At 44.0% G+C, this 16,436-nt stretch overlaps 1 protein-coding gene across 5 annotated transcripts in view; it reads right to left on the reverse strand.

The window, feature by feature from the left end:
- The window catches only part of LOC120731771 (tensin-2-like), a 32,602-nt gene extending 16,665 nt beyond the window's left edge, over positions 1 to 15,937 (reverse strand). Inside the window, exons 1-3 of one of the 5 annotated variants that reach the window (XM_040028989.1) lie at positions 14,961 to 15,937; positions 5,851 to 5,956; positions 5,719 to 5,756 (exon numbers count right to left, since the gene is read on the reverse strand). In XM_040028989.1, coding sequence (XP_039884923.1) covers positions 5,719 to 5,756; positions 5,851 to 5,956; positions 14,961 to 15,083 — 267 coding nt within the window. In that variant the 5' untranslated portion in view covers positions 15,084 to 15,937. Of the gene's footprint in view, positions 1 to 3,487; positions 3,574 to 5,718; positions 5,757 to 5,850; positions 5,957 to 6,282; positions 6,520 to 14,960 lie in introns of those variants that run through there. The other 4 variants (XM_040028991.1, XM_040028993.1, XM_040028992.1 and 1 more) reach the window with 4 other exon arrangements.
- Positions 15,938 to 16,436: the final 499 nt, after the last annotated feature.

The following is a 16,436-nucleotide window of genomic DNA, read 5'->3' on the forward strand; positions in this document are numbered from 1 at the left end:
TTGCAGATGACACCACCGTTATTGGACTCATCTCGGACGGGGATGAGTCTGCCTACAGGAGGGAGGTTGAACGTCTGGTGTCCTGGTGCAGCCACAACAACCTGGTGCTGAATGCCCAGAAGACAGTGGAGATTATTGTGGACTTCAGGAAGCACACAGCCCCACTCCCCCCCATCATCCTGACTGACACCCTCATCACCTCTGTGGACTCATTCCGCTTCCCGGGTACCACCATCACCTAGGACCTGAAGTGGGAGCCCACCATCACCTCTGTCATAAAGAAAGCCCAGCAGAGGATGTACTTCCTGAGGCAGCTGAAGAAATTCAACCTGCCAACACGGACGATGGTGCAATTCTACACTGCAATCATCGAGTCCATCCTCACCTCCTCCATCACCGTGTGGTACGCTGGAGCCACTATCAGGGACAAACAGAGACTGCAGCGTGTTGTGTGCTCTGCTGAGAAGGTGATTGGCTGTAGACTCCCATCTCTGCAGGACCTGTACACCTCCAGGACACTGGGGCGTGCAGCTCGGATCACAGCTGACCCTTCTCACCCTGGACACAGTCTGTTTGACCTGCTCCCCTCAGGCAGGAGGCTCCGGTCCATTCGCACCAGAACCTCTCGCCATAAGAACAGTTTCTTCCCCTCTGCTGTTGGACACATGAACAATAACCATATGACTGTTCCCACCACTAACGCATGACCCTACGCTGTGTTCACTGCATCATTCCATGTTTGCACTGATCCCCACCTGCACTCATGTATATATCTATCTACTTAGCACTTTTAATTCTTATTTTTATGTTTATTTAAGCATTATCTGACAGTATGTTTTGCACTAAGTAACGCAGCAATTTCCTAATGTTGTAAACCTGCTCAACATTTGGCAATAAAACCCTTTCTGATTCTGATTCTGATTAAACTTTCCCTCCTTTTAATCCCATCCACAGCACAGCAACTGCAGCTGGAATATGAATCTGATCTGACCACTGCCACATCCTGAATTATTCCTGGGAGAGGAAATCCAACACAGAGAGATCTGTCACAGCAGGGAAGGCAGAAGATAAATGTGAGTGTCTGAGACACAGGCGTCAGCGTGCCATGTAGAGGGAACGAGCTTCAATCTGACAGTCAACTCAGAGCTGACATCATGCCCCAGAGAGGGAGAAGTGAGTAAGCCTTCAAACCAGAAAGTGGAAAAATCTAAATTACCAGGTTTATTCCATGTTCTGTACTCTCACAAAAAGTCACTCATGCCCAAAGTTGCTGAAAGCTAAAATAAAATCTGTGGGCTTTTATTTTTAGCGGCTGGAGAGATTCAGGAGGCTTTACCTGAAACACGCTCCCTTTCTTGTCTTGTTAGCAGTCTGCCTTTCATCCTCCTGTCATCTTTGATCCCTCGTTTCTCTATTTCCTACCTCCTGGAGTCTGTCGCCCCCTTCTAATCCCCCCTCTCTGCCTCACTACTTAAAAAGCCATGGAGCAGGATGACCACAATCATCCCTGCCATGAAATGCAGGCATGTACTCCTCCTGAATAAACAACGGCAGATGACAAAGAGCATCTCGATAAGCATCACGCGCATCAAAGGCACAGCACCAACTAACTAACAAAACTGACCCATGGGATAAAGCAATAAGAGCTCAAAGTGAAAAACCAAATGTCGAGGGAACACAAAGTAGACATAGGAAAAAAGGAAGACAGGAAGAGGAAAGAGGAGAGGCAAACAGGGACAGTAAAAGAGACTGACCGCTGGCCAGGAGAGAGATGTCAACAGCTGAACATGCCTCCTGACCACTGACACAGAGCAGAGAGATTTCTCAGAGCTATTTTAATAGAGCTCCTTATTTTAGACTAAATGTCCCCCAGAACACTTACAGGCTCATTTTGTCTATTTGTCTGTCAATCATCCCACAAAGTCTCTTTTTCAAGAGATCTGGCAGTCAATTTTGAGGAATGTGTCACGTTGCTGCCTCATAACTAACATACATTTGGAGCTGGTCCCATTGTCACCGCATGCCTTTTGACATTCAGCAACTGGAAAAATAGCAGCAACTGAATCAAAACTTTCTATCTGCATCCCCTGCGCAATACAGTGACATCATCTAAGCAGACACCATTTTTTTTAAAACATTGTTACGACCCTGTTAAGAAAATGGGAGCTGTATAATTCCTGGAATATTAAACAAAGCATTACGGTGTGGCTTAGCCTCTCAGGAAATTAAAAAATATAAACGCTTTGAGCGTGCATCTGTGTGCACCCTTGTGCACGCCGATGCTTTATTGTTGCTAAGGTGAGTAAAGCAGTAAAATTAAATTAACCGTGATAATTATTTGTGGACAAGTACATCATGGTTATAAAAAGCAGCAGCAGCAGCACAGTGACAGTGATAAGCCACCACCCTAATCGAGTTACAAAGATAAATAATCTGTTGGGATTTTGTAATAAACGGCATCCACTTTAAACATCTGTTGACTTCTCGTCTACCTTGTGCCCCAGCTGTGAGACGTGCAGGAGAAAGTGGGCGGCTTAAGACAACGGAAAGGAGAAGAGACTCAGAAAACCAGGACAGCTGGTCAAGAGCTAGACTAATAATCAGCATCTGCTCGAAGAAGAAGAAAAAAAGGAAATCCAGCCTATAATCTGTTGAGCATTTGCAAACTGATCTGAATTCACATCATTTCAAACTCATGACCCTATGTCACTTCATATATCAGCACAAAACATTAGGAGAACAGCTGGTGTGCATGAGCAGACAGTGTAAAACCATCTGTATTTCACTGCATGACATTAGGATCCATCAGATGGTGTCAGGACAGGTGACTGGGTCCCTTTGTCTCTGGTATCCTTTGGTCCTAAATGGTGACTTTGCATACACACAATAACAAACAGCACAGCACTGAGGCAGTAGACGGTAATCTGGAACCTGCATCATCATATCTACAGGATTAATATTGATACAGTTAACAGTAATAAAGTACAAGCAAATAAAAATACACAGACACAGTAGCAGACACATGCACACAAATACATCCAATCAAACCCTTAACAAGTCTTGCACAAAATGTATTATATATAAACGAATGAAACACAGATTAGGCCCAGTTCCCATAAACTACTAACCTGCTTGACTGTCTCATGAAAAAGTAAGTCTTATGAATCCATTCTCCAGTTTAAATAATTAAAATCAGCGTATTTTTGTAGGTCACAGCAGGAATCTCTGCTTAAATTTCTGCACTTTCCTTAATCACAGTAAACAAAATCCTCTTTCTGGGCAAAGCAAGAGCTCTCTGGCTACGGCTTTAATGGAATAATATGCACAATCACATGCCGCACAGTTTGAGCTAACACCGTAGAAAGATGGTAAGGCTGTTACTTGGTAGAAAATAAAAACCTAGACAAGCTGAAACTGATGCTGCAGCTGCAGGCGAACTAAAGCAAAAAGCTGTAGTCAGTCAATATAGAGCGGAGCGTGTTTTTACCTCACAACAAGCAGCTTCAGTCTTTCCCTCAGCCTCTGAGCAGCGTTGTGTGTAGAGTGTCATACACTACCTCCCTCTCTGCTCACTCTCCTTCACCAACTAAGTTTGCCCCCCCCTCCCTCCCTCTCTTGCATACACTTGCAGAGTGCCAGCAGCACATGCAACATAGCGTTTCCCCTCCCGATTTGCCTGTGCCTTACGCACAGAAGGCAGCGACGCACATCAGCCATGCAAGCACTTTCCCTCGCACGCGTACATCAATACGCCACATGCAGACAGTGGGTGCTGATGTACAGTGACCTCTCCGGTGCCCCGAGGGAGAGTGATGACAAGAGGCAGGAGGACAAATAGCAGCGGGGACATACACTTGATGAGATGGGAAAAGACAAGACGATGCGCAAAGGATAAAAAATAGGGGGAAAAAAACATACTATAACTGTAGTGGTGACTGCCGTATCACACTGATGAAAGGATCAAACATTTGAAAAGGAGATAAGAAAAAAATGACACAGAGAAGGTGGGAGATGCTTTAACTGTGACGGCAAAACATCAGAAAAAGGAGAAATCTAACAGAGATTAAAGGTTAGAAGAGATGATGACAGTGAGACGCAAGAAATGAAAGAAGTGAAAAAGAAGGTGGTGCTATAACATGTTCTATAGCAAGAAGACAAACAGCAGAAACCTACGAGGGGTGGGGGGTATTGGTATATGAAGCACACCAGTCTGAAGCCTTGACCCAGTGTTCCTTTTTATTTATGAATAGCCCCAAATGGGACTGATCACACGCACTCTCACACAGACAAAAACTGCCTCCCCAGCTGCCTCTCACTTATTTGCGTCCCCTGTGATCACTCACTCGCAGGCATCTGCGGCACTCGCGTTATTTTCTATATTTACCCGCTCAGACTTCTCCTATCCAGACTGATCATCATCCTGCGTGACGATATCCACTCACCGTGGCACCCGCCCTCCTGCAGCCTCCGAGAATTGTTTTTGGCTGTTGCCCCGGTGACCGGTGGAGGGTGGATGCATATGACAAAAATAATAATCCTCTTTTAATACGCGCAACTAAGTCACAACAGCTGGTAGAGGCGTGTCATACACCATTAGAGTGTGCGAGTTACCTTGGTGAAGAAAAGAGCAGAGAAATATATATGACAGGTCCTTCTGTGTGGCGCTGAGAGGGCAGGTGTGCTGCTTTTGAGTGCATATATACGATTTGTGCTGCTGGATACTGAGTGAGACAAAACAGTCCCGCTCCAGCAAGGTCATGAACTCACTCAGTGGCGTGTGACACTGAGGTGATGTGAGTGGGGTCACATGAGAGTAGAAGCTGCTGCTGCCAATGGCTTGACATGAGCTGTGGATGGAGAGAGTGCTTCTCTCACACAGTTTAAATGAAACAGGCCACTCTTTGGGGGACTCTATAAGCAAAGGTCGGGACATCTTACTCAAAGTGTATAAGCAGCTTTTTTAAAACCAGGACTTACTAATGCACATATGCCGCTGTGGTGAAGCTCAGCTGAGCTTAAAGTGTTTACTGGGCAATTTCCTTTCTAATCACCAACAGACAAATGCAGATTGTCTTACGGCAGAGCATGTGGTTTGAAGCTGTGAGCACTAGCTTCGCTGAGCTTTGTGAGTGCGTTTGTTCAGAGAGCACTACAAAGTGACTGCTTGCAAACAAGGGCTTTCCAGTTTTCCAGTTGAGAATCGTATTTGGCTTTCTTATAACAAACAGCAACTTATCTGTAGACGGACACACAGACGGCATTTGTTTGCAACGTGCATTATCCCCTGAGACTTCTCGTCTAGGCTCGTCCTCACTGATCCCTCACTGTTCATTCAGACCACTGACAGCTCACAGATCCCTGTTGCCCCTAACTGATCACCCCGAGAGCTATTTTCACAGTGCTAATGATGAGTAATGATGTATCATATATACAGTCATGACCTCTAAAGCCACAGACTTTATTAAGAGTCACTTTGAAAAACAACGGAGACTTTCCGGGTGCTTGAGAGCTCACCCTCTCATCCATGTTACTGCATGGATGAGTGCAGTTCTGGAGGCAGGCCTTCTTTAACCAGACATCTAGGTCAATGCACATGGCTTATTCCACTTAAGACTAACATCACATTAACGTCGGTACCCGACAAACCTTTGAAAAAGGTGCACAGTTTGCTCTGGGCAGGAGGAGGTAAGGTATGCAGGTAGAAAATGTATAGCTCACCTTGGCTTCACATGTCTTGTGAACTGTAACCTTGCACTCTGTAAGCAAAAAGAAGCAATAATTTACTCCGAGAGTCAGCGAGCTGCTCTGACCTGCATCTAGATCTGCTACCACCCTGAGATGTGGACTCACCCTTGCAGAAAGCCGCAGGGGTGTCAATGTTGTGCTTGCACACGTCACACATTCGTCTCCTCTTTAGTGTTTTCAGTGTGAAGGCATGGTTCCCTGACTTGGAGAGCTGCGGATACACAGGACAATCAAAACTGATCACCACACACGAGACATAGAAATGTTACAAAGGACGAAATAAAGGCTCCTCCTCAGTGGAAATCATTCATTTAGTGAGGCGGTAACTGTGTGCATGAAAGCAGCTTGAAACCATCGATCCCCTCGTGATAACATGAATAGTAGATTGTGGGCCTGCTTAGGTTTACCAAGTTTCTCAATTTGAGTTTAGCATTCTTCCATCTGAAGCACTAGATGTTCACTATCCCCTGCGTGGCTGCTGTCAGTACAGATATGCGCTGGTTTAGTGATACACCAGCATGAGCACTGGTGTCCTACCTGCTGTACGTTCAGCTTCCTCCACTAATATCAGCTGTCGTATCATGTTGTCTTTGAAGGCATCCTGTTGTCTTGTCTTTTAACTTGTCCTTATTCTGTCTCAGTCTGGGGGCTAAGACTGAAAAATGAAAAGCTTTACGTGCTGCTGTTCCCAGTCGACTGTGCAGTATGGTCACAGGCAAGACGAATAGAACCTAACAGATTCTGTCAGGGGATAAACGTGTTTTAATCTTTTTATTATTTCACTGATCACTGACTTCCTGACGGACAGGAAGCAGCATGTGAGGCTGGGAAAGAATGTCTCGGACTCCCGGACCATCAGCACCGGCTCCCCTCAGGGCTGTGTTCTTTCTCCTCTGCTCTTCTCCCTGTACACCAACTGCTGCACCTCCACCCACCAGTCTGTCAAGCTAATCAAGTTTGCAGATGACACCACCGTTATTGGGCTCATCTCGGACGGGGATGAGTCTGCCTACAGGAGGGAGGTTGAACGTCTGGTGTCCTGGTGCAGCCACAACAACCTGGTGCTGAATGCCCAGAAGACAGTGGAGATTATTGTGGACTTCAGGAAGCACACAGCCCCACTCCCCCCCATCATCCTGACTGACACCCCCATCACCTCTGTGGACTCATTCCGCTTCCTGGGTACCACCATCACCCAGGACCTGAAGTGGGAGCCCACCATCACCTCCGTCATCAAGAAAGCCCAGCAGAGGATGTACTTCCTGAGGCAGCTGAAGAAATTCAACCTGCCAACACGGAAGATGATGCAGTTCTACACTGCAATCATCGAGTCCATCCTCACCTCCTCCATCACCGTGTGGTACGCTGGAGCCACTATCAGGGACAAACAGAGACTGCAGCGTGTTGTGCGCTCTGCTGAGAAGGTGATTGGCTGCAGACTCCCATCTTTGCAGGACCTGTACACCTCCAGGACACTTGCGGCGTGCAGCTCGGATCTCAGCTGACCCTTCTCACCCTGGACACAGTCTGTTTGACCTGCTACCCTCAGGCAGGAGGCTCCGGTCCATTCGCACCAGAACCTCTCGCCATAAGAACAGTTTCTTCCCCTCTGCTGTTGGACACATGAACAATAACCATATGACTGTCCCCGCCACTAACACATGACCCTACGCTGTGTCACTGCATCATTCCATGTTTGGCACTGATCACCACCTGCACTCATGTATATATCTATCTACGTAGCACTCTTAATTCTTATTCTCATGTATATATCTCATGTATATCTCATGCACATATCTTTCTACGTAGCACTTTTAATTCTTATTCCTACTTTTATTTTTTCATGTCTATTTAAGTGCTATTTATGACACTATGTTTGCACTGAAGCACCGCAGCAATTTCCTAATGTTGTAAACCTGCTCAACATTTGGCAATAAACCCCTTTCTGATTCTGATTCTGATTCTGATTATTTTACCGTGGTCACTGTTTTAAGCGTCTCCATACTGATCAACCACAACTTCACAACTGTCAGGTGAAGCAAATAACAATGATTGTCACATTAAAGTCCTGCTAGTAAAACATTCACATGGGTTCTCGCATTCCTGTGCATGTTACTTTTACACATCGTATCCCCAATTGTATCCAAAGTCTGCCTCACTCCTCCTTTGGTGATGGAATTCCCAAAAGCAGTGGCCTCCCCCGGCAGTTCAAAAACATGGAAAAAGTACCAAAAACACTGAGATGTCCCGTAAACTCCCCTACTCCAACTTTTCACCAACTAAAAACAAATATTCCCCGATGACTGAATCCTCATGTTCCCCTGGTTTGACCTCTAGTGTCATTGTCAGGTTAACCTTTTTTCCTATTGGCCATTTCCCTGACTAATTTATGATCAATATTATGAATACACACATGCATTGTCATCATCTCAAAGAACTGTGTTGCCTACATACATACTGACTTTGAAGATAAATCTTTTTCAGCTAAACAAAAGACTAATATTTAACTTACATTTAGTCTCCCTGTTAGTCTGGCTTAAGTAGCTGGGGCTTCTCCTCTTTGAAGACAGGCTCAGTTTCCTGTCAACATTTCAAGGTGGTACCACACTGGGCAGTCCTGGCAGCTGTGTAAACCCAGGGTTTGAGCTTCTTTACGCAAAGCCAAAGGTACAGTAAATCTGACATAAACAGGCTTAGTATGACTGTTCACTCTCTCTCAGAAAACAAACAAACATTATTTTGCTTAATATGGTGGGAATGATGATTGGCTGCATTATTCTTCATGTAAGCACTAATAAAAAAAATGATCATTTGAAAGCAACGATTAATTTGAATGTCTTTAAGGCACATCCACACACAGTTGTGGTGAAGATATGCACTCTAATAATTTCACCTCCCCGACTCATAATCCATGGATTTTTCTTTTTATAAACTCATACTCAACTGTCCCAGCGAGAAGCGGGTCAATGTTTATACAGAGTTATGGCAACGCCCTCCCAAAGCAAAACCTTTTGACGGCATGTGAAGCAAATTAAACCATTACTTTTTTCCTTGAGCAGAGGACGAGGAGGGGCCTGGAAACATCAGGAAGGAGATGGTGTGAGAGTGCGGTATGTGTAGGAGAGGTGGAGGACAACAAACATCCCATAGTACCACTACATGCTGAAATTTCCCTTCATGTTAAATGCCTGTATCTAATTAAAATAAACACATCTCAGCTGAGACATTTTTTTGGACGCCTTGGTTTGACTTTAACTCGGGAAGGTGAACGCCGGTTTGGTCCCTCTCACAAATGATTATTGACTGGCCTCGCTTCCCTCACCGCCTTAAACTGTGAGTGACGCTAAACTGGAATATTTTATAAAGGAGCCTTGCCTCTCAAGTGGAGTGTACACCGTTTAAATCCTTAATGACAAGCAATGTCAACTGAATGTTTTATGCGGCCTCACCTTCAGCTTTTGTGCGGCTGCTTATAATGCGAACGTAAACGCAGCTGATTTGCAGACACTGCGCTTTGCAGCACACCATATAACAGCTGCAAAGTTTCTGACTTGCTTCATTAAAAATTCCAAATGCTCTTTAATTTGACGTTTACTTGCTTACTGAACTCAAGTGTTTCGAATCCAATTTCAGTTGAAAATAAAGGTTTACCAAGCAATAATATTTAAGTCTCAAATTAAAGCACTGCAATTTATTTTAATCTCATTTTAAATGACCTCACGGTTAATAATCAGGAGCTTTAGAATAATACTTTTTTCTTGAAAATACACTTATTTGCTGTCTTACTAAGCGTTAGACGAAGGCTTCTCCTGTTTGTTCGCTAAACATGGGATTACATCCAAGAGGTGGTTAGAACATTACTGTTATAATTGTTTTTTATGCCTTTATTTAATCACGTCTCGATTATTGTAATTAATTCACTTTGTTCACTAGTCTGAAGGAAGCTTCTTTGGAGCGTCTGCAGGTTGTTCAGAGGCTTCTGTCTAAGTCTTTTAAGTACTCACATGTCACACTGTTACTAATTCAGTTACACTGGCTCCCCATTAACTTTTGGGTCCACTATATGATTGTGGATTAGACTTTTAGAGCTCTGCATTGACACAAACCAGCATACATCAGTGAACTTTTACATCCATACATGCCCAACCTGTCCCCGAAGTCATGCAAGCAGGGCCTGCTGGCTGTGCAGGATACAAGGCTGAGAACTGAAGGAGCATTGGCTACTGTGGCCTCCAAACATACAACTCAACCCCTCTGAGAGAGCCTGAGAGCTGTGGACCCAGTGATCTCTTCTAAAAGGCAGCTAAAATTGATCGATAAAAATTGATTATTGATTAAAACTTTAAAAAATTGGGTAACCTTTTGTTTTGACGTTTTAGCATTTTTGTTGTGAAGCAGTTTGTGATATTTCTTTTGAAAGGTGCTAAAGTTTTACTTGCCTGCATGACAGTATGAATGTGAGCAGAGGGAGCTAAGCATGCTATTTGATGGTGGGTAGGTGGATTAGAGTGGGCATATATGACTATAGAAAAAAAAAGTTGCTAGAATCTCAAATCCAGTGGTCAATTTTCTTCCACTTATGCAATACAGGTTTTGTGGGGGTCATCCCTCAATCAACCTAATCCCCAAGCATGTCTTTGGACTGCAAGAGGAATCCCATACGACACTGCGAGAACATGCAAACTCCAAACAAACCGTCCTTGAGTCTAGGGTCCTCTTGCTGTGAGGCCCCAGAACTAACCACTGACTTTGTCCAGTCATACTGTTCATACAGTATGGAGTGTAGATTAACACAGATCCACCAAAGAAAGGATTTCCATAATGAAATCACTGTTGCACTCATTTTCTCAGGCTGCCTAATATTTGTAACCCATCTAGCCACCAAGCCCTCTGAGATGAATTTGGCTGCTGCCTCTGATGGACCGCGTTACCATCATGCTGTACGCATTGATCTCAAAAACAAGAGAACGGAGTACCGAGTCATCTGACTATCGACACGTGCTCATATAAACGGTAACATCCAGTGAATGTGATGCATCTGGGTCTGTGTGTGTGGTAGTGTGGAGTATATGGGGGGGAGGGCTGAGGGCATATGAGGGGAGAGGATCACCATCATCTCATCTCAGCCGTTTACACTCTGAATGTTCTTATGTAACCCGTGAATATTGGAGATTGAATCAATTGGACTAATGCAACCCAAAGAGATGCGGTACACACCAATGCATGTGTCACTTCACAAGTCTGAGATCGCCTGCAGAAATGTTCCCTCGGCTACGGCACTGCAAAAAAGCTACAATCATCACTCAACGTAAAGCAAACTGAATAAAAATTAAAATAAATTACGGGAAAGGATAAAGACAAAAATCATTCAGCGGCATAAAAGCAATGTAATATGTGTAATACATACCTTAAAAATATTTTGTATGACATATGGTGACAGTACAAACTCTAATAGCAGTGAAGTAAAGAACACTTGCAATGAAGTCACAGTTAGATGGCACGTGACTAACAAACATTGCATCATTTTTTCCTTTGTTTTTGCCGCGGGTCAAGTAAATGACAAAGATTTTTAATGTTGCAAATCTTTGCCACTGAAGAAAAATCACTCAAATGTGGCTTTTTACATTTTTATTATAGAGATATGGCATTAAAGCAGCATATCAGTTCCACGCTATAACCGTGGCACTTTCCATCTGTTGTTGCCAGTAAGTCAGAAAGTTGGACCTGAAATATCAGAATGGGTCAAGGCTGCTACCCAGTGGACATACTGTGGCAGTGCAGCACATTTTCCAACTGAGGAGGTTTTCACTGTTAAACTTATTTGAAAAGCATTGACAGCTGTATATATTTTTTTCATCATGGTGATGTAATTAGTTTGGATGTACTGCTTTTGTTCCAGCGAACACATTCTTGTTACTGCTGTACTTATATTATGCAGTGCACTGAAATTTGGTTTGAAGCTCTTACAGAAGTTTAGAAGATTAAGTTAAAGCTATAAAAGTATCCAATAACTACATGGTAGCACAATAATACTGTGCACCAGTTCAGCAGGATGAGTAAAGTGGCATGTGCCACAACATCTAGTGTGAAAATAAATAGTTGATGGATCAGCAATACAGTGTGTTACATTGGAAGGATATTTCTAGTCTTTATTCGTTCTTGGCCGGGTTCCGAGCAGCCACAGCTCTGGGGGGAAGCTATTGTTCAGCCTGGTTGTGTGGGTGCGACAGATGGCAGTAGTTCACAGAGGTGAGGGCATGGGTGTGTGGGGTCCTCACGGCTTTCCTGAGACACCGATTCCTAAAATATCTGAATGATCCCTCAATCAGCTGACACACACGTTTTAAGCCATTCATTATTCATCTGACATTTTAATCAGAATCTTAGGGAACAGTCTAGTTAAATAATAACCTTTATAAAGTACTTTTGGTATGTGAGCAGAGAGCACATTTAGTGGTAGTTATCTGTCAATTAACTCAGGATAAAGAACAGTCCTTTCCACCTATTCCAGCTTACTTAACAACATTAAGTAAGGCGAGCCAAGTTAAACAGCTTTGGAGAGATGCTATCATCATGAAACTGAAATGTACGGATTTAAACTTGTACTAAAAACAACATTTTCATGTGAACTGAACATGTCTTTTCAACTTTGAAGTTCAGTTGTTACAACAACACCGTCATTGTTGTTTGCTCGTCTAAAAGTCATTCGATCTTTAAATTTTTCCCAGGTCACATGTCTTACTGAGGTGTCGCCTCAGGGCGACAAATCTTCTCCACATGATTTGAAAGTTGACAGCCGAGCCCATGATGGCAAAGCCCGCTTCTGCTTAACTCTTGCTGCACATTGTTTGGATTTTGTTCTAGCAGCCCATCATTATGGGTCTGGTTCACAGTGTTTCTGAATATAACTATACAAAAGGATTTTGTTCCATACAGAGGGACAGAAAATTACACATCGGGAAAGCATTTTTAACACCACGCTCAAAACATCAGGGCGACAAGAAGGACGCTGTCAAATAACTGGAGCACAACAAGACGGCCAAAGTTTAGTTTAAACTGGAACTGCACAAACAACTGTCGAGGCATTTGTCATAAAAGCAGTACAGTTCAAAGCTGAGGTGATGCTGACAAATGCTTTGTCATTTTCATTTGACTCAGACAGTAAACACAAACTTTTTGGCACGATTTGCTAAATGCTTTGAATGCTTTAAAAGTTTGAATAATTTGAGCTTTCTAATGAATTTTACTGAGTTTTTTCAACACTAGGACTGAATATAAGCTACGCTGTGCTGCACAGGTGTTTGTTAGATTATGCCCAACCCCCTTTATATGCAGTGATACCAGTAAGAAGGATCTCTGTTTGCACGGACATTCAGTCTCCAGAGGCTCCCGTGGCTATCAGCAGTGTTGCAGTATTGCATTGCAGCATTAGAACCCCACCCCATTTGTTTTTTGCAGCCAAAGTCTGTGTCATTCTCCAGGCATCTCCACTGACCAAAGAGCCCGAAGGACTTCCACATCTAACGTGTGGATGAAGAAAGGGACTGAACTGCATTTATTAGGGCTTTGTTTTGTTTTTTACCCTGGCTTTTTAAAATGAAGCTGTAATGCCGCTTTGTGTCATGAGAGTTTTCTGTCATGTGCCTCAATACAAAACTTTAGTTATCTGAAATATACACTGTACCACCGCCTCACATTGGCAAAAATATACAGCTGCAACCACATACGCACACACGCCTGCACGCATGCATGCATGCACGCACGCACGCACACTGTAAATAAATACAGAGTACAGTGACACACACACATGCACGCACGCACACCTCCTTGGCACTAAATGCCTCATTTCTTTTTTCAGCGGCACCTCACAAGTGATGACATGCTGGAGACCAGGAGTCACAAAACTCTCACACACACTCACACACAGACATACAATCTGCCCAGGAAGGGACGGGAGCAGGTGGCGAGCCAGGAGTGTGCTCAAGTTCTGGCTGGGTATTTATAACCTGCAGGAGTAGGGGGCTGTCGCCTCTAAAAGTTATGAAAATGCTCAAAATAGGAACAAGAATTAGTTCAGATTTTCATTTGTGTGAAAGAGAGGAACCCCCCCCCAAACCAAAAAAACCCAAACTCCGGCACTGATAGTTGCATGTACAGATTCACACACTTCATTCTTCTCCACTTCATACGAGTCCACCCATTCAGCTGGGACTATGTCATCATAATTTGGCATGCTCTGACACACACACACAGGAAAACACAAGCAAGGGATATGAAGCCACAAATGATCTAATGTTTTTGTTACAGCAATATCTCCAATATCAGAGAGAAACTACACACTCGTCACACAGATGTCTGAGCTTTCAGCTTCATTTCACTGTGTGTTTTATTAAAGATGCACAACTTTTTTCATTTCCTATTTACCTTTTTTGTTCTTTCGCTCTCTTCTAACACTGACACAGAGCATGCCACAATGTGATTTACTCTGACATGTGAGAACACACATATTCCAGTGCGCATACCTTTATTTTAGATTCCATAAAAGTCTCCCAGGAGGCTTCATGCATGTGGAAGTGTAGCTTGCACCTAAATCCATACATGTTCCTAAATAGAGGCTGCAGACAGGCAGGCGGTGGGTCAAAACCAGACAGTAACTTATACCACTTCCTCCTGAACCTTTGATACCCGAGGAACATCATTTAACAGCGATCGCATGAATCCTCCCTTCCGCTGCTCTGCATACCCCCCTTTTTTCTTGGTTCACTGTTGATGACTGTGGTTTTAGTTTACAGTTTATTAGCTTTCTTAGCTCACAAGCTTCTGAGAGAGGTCTAAAAGGAACATGCCAAACACTTTGATCCCTTCGGTATGCACACTTCTGTTTATGATGTGCTGCTGGAATATTTCATAAGAGAGACAGAGCAGCTCTGGAGTCCAGGCCTCGTCTAATTTGGAAACACAGTGGCAATTCTTTGGATTCCTTTGGTTGTTATCAAGCATGTGATGAGTGTATAAGTTCAGCCTCTGCTGCTGAGTCAAATGGCAAAGCAGATCGAGCGGGTGCTGTGGATGTAAAGTGAGAGCTAGAGTGTTTCAAACGGACTTTAACAGCTGATCTCTAATGACCTGTGATTTTACTTTGTGTTTATCTTCAAACTGCACACGTTTGAGGATGGAACTGTGCACAACCAGCGTGTTGATGGTTACTCACTTACCTCAGCAAGCTGAAGGATTTCAGGAGGTACCTCAGGGTCTGCCTTCACAGGGATTCCTCCAGTTTCTGTGTCATGTGCGTGCTTTTGTATCCCCACAGTGCTCGTACTGTGAATGCACCCCATTCTTGCAGCAAACACGCCTCTTGCACCTCTAATCTTTAAATTTCCTCAGCTCCTCGCGAGTGATTTCCTCTTCTCTTCCACCCCTTTCAGCACTTCATGTTTTCTCTCTTCTTGTTCTCCAGCATGTTCCTCCGTCCTTCTCAGCGACTCCTCACACCTCTGTTCTTCGCCTCTGACGGCTTACCCTGCCTCGAAACCCACCCCAGATAACTTTCCACCCCCTGACTTCTCTTCTTACAACCGCTCTTTCTCCCTCTGTCACCAAGAACCTACCCTTCAACCCACATCCCCTTACACTCCCCCTGCGCCCCTTGCTCTCTGACTATCTTCACTCTGAAAACATACAAGCATACACTCACCGCCTCTCTCTTCCCTCCCGCCCCCCTCCACCATTTCCACTTGCTAATAACTCCTTCTCTCCAGCTTACAGACCCTCAAATGTCTTGTGCTCTACACTTACAGACCCTCCAGTCTTCCCTGTCTCTCTCTCTCTCCCTCCCTTGCTGTGCGGGAGAAGGGGGCAGCTGTTTTGGCTTGTTGATGTCAAACCCTTCCCTTATGCTTTGGCTTTACTGCAGCTCCTCTCACGCTCCTCTTCCTCATGGGAGAGTGATTAGTTTGAACCTCTTTCACACATGTCATCCTTCTGGTCTCTGTGGCTTTGCTCATGAGAACTTAACTGCTGGCTTGATAGCACTGATCACTCTTCTCCCTCTCCGCATTGTTTCGAGAAAAAGTCTTCTATCTCGGCGTGTCCCATGGGCGTTTATGTAGCCTAAAACGTAATCAGCTTCACCTCCCTGTTTGACAGGACAAATGACATCATCACCAACCTCGCTTTATTTCCTCACTTGGATGCAGCTCTCTCTCTCCACTGAAATTAAAACAATGACACACTCTGTGCTTAAATTTTAGATCTGTGTTCATTCCTTCAGACTACAGCTCTCTCTTTCTGTTACACACACACACACAACTGTAATCCTCAAACTGGGCTCCCCAGACAAAATACTGCTTCAATCTGGGGGTTTTTGCAGTTGGGAGGGGAAAAGCTTCAACAATAAACTCTTTTTAAAGCCACATTTTTAGGGCTTGGCTAGGCTGTACAAAGCAGTCTTTGGTTTAAATGTGAGACAAATCTGTGGCCGGGAGCTAAATTGGGCATCAAATCATCAGCATCTACAGCAGCAGTGAGAAGAAATCAGTGATAGTGAGAGATTAAAATCTGTATGCTATAAATTCAGATAAAATCAAAGCAGCTTTCTTTGAAAACTTAACGTGTGGACATGAACCTCTGTCATTTTGTGGTGTGAAGTGGAAAAGGGTATGTAGGACCCTCCTGTGTGTGCCATCCTC

The sequence above is a fragment of the Simochromis diagramma genome, unplaced genomic scaffold, assembly GCF_900408965.1.
Source record: "Simochromis diagramma unplaced genomic scaffold, fSimDia1.1 OVJJ01000483.1, whole genome shotgun sequence".
In the NCBI taxonomy this organism is placed as follows: domain Eukaryota; kingdom Metazoa; phylum Chordata; class Actinopteri; order Cichliformes; family Cichlidae; genus Simochromis; species Simochromis diagramma.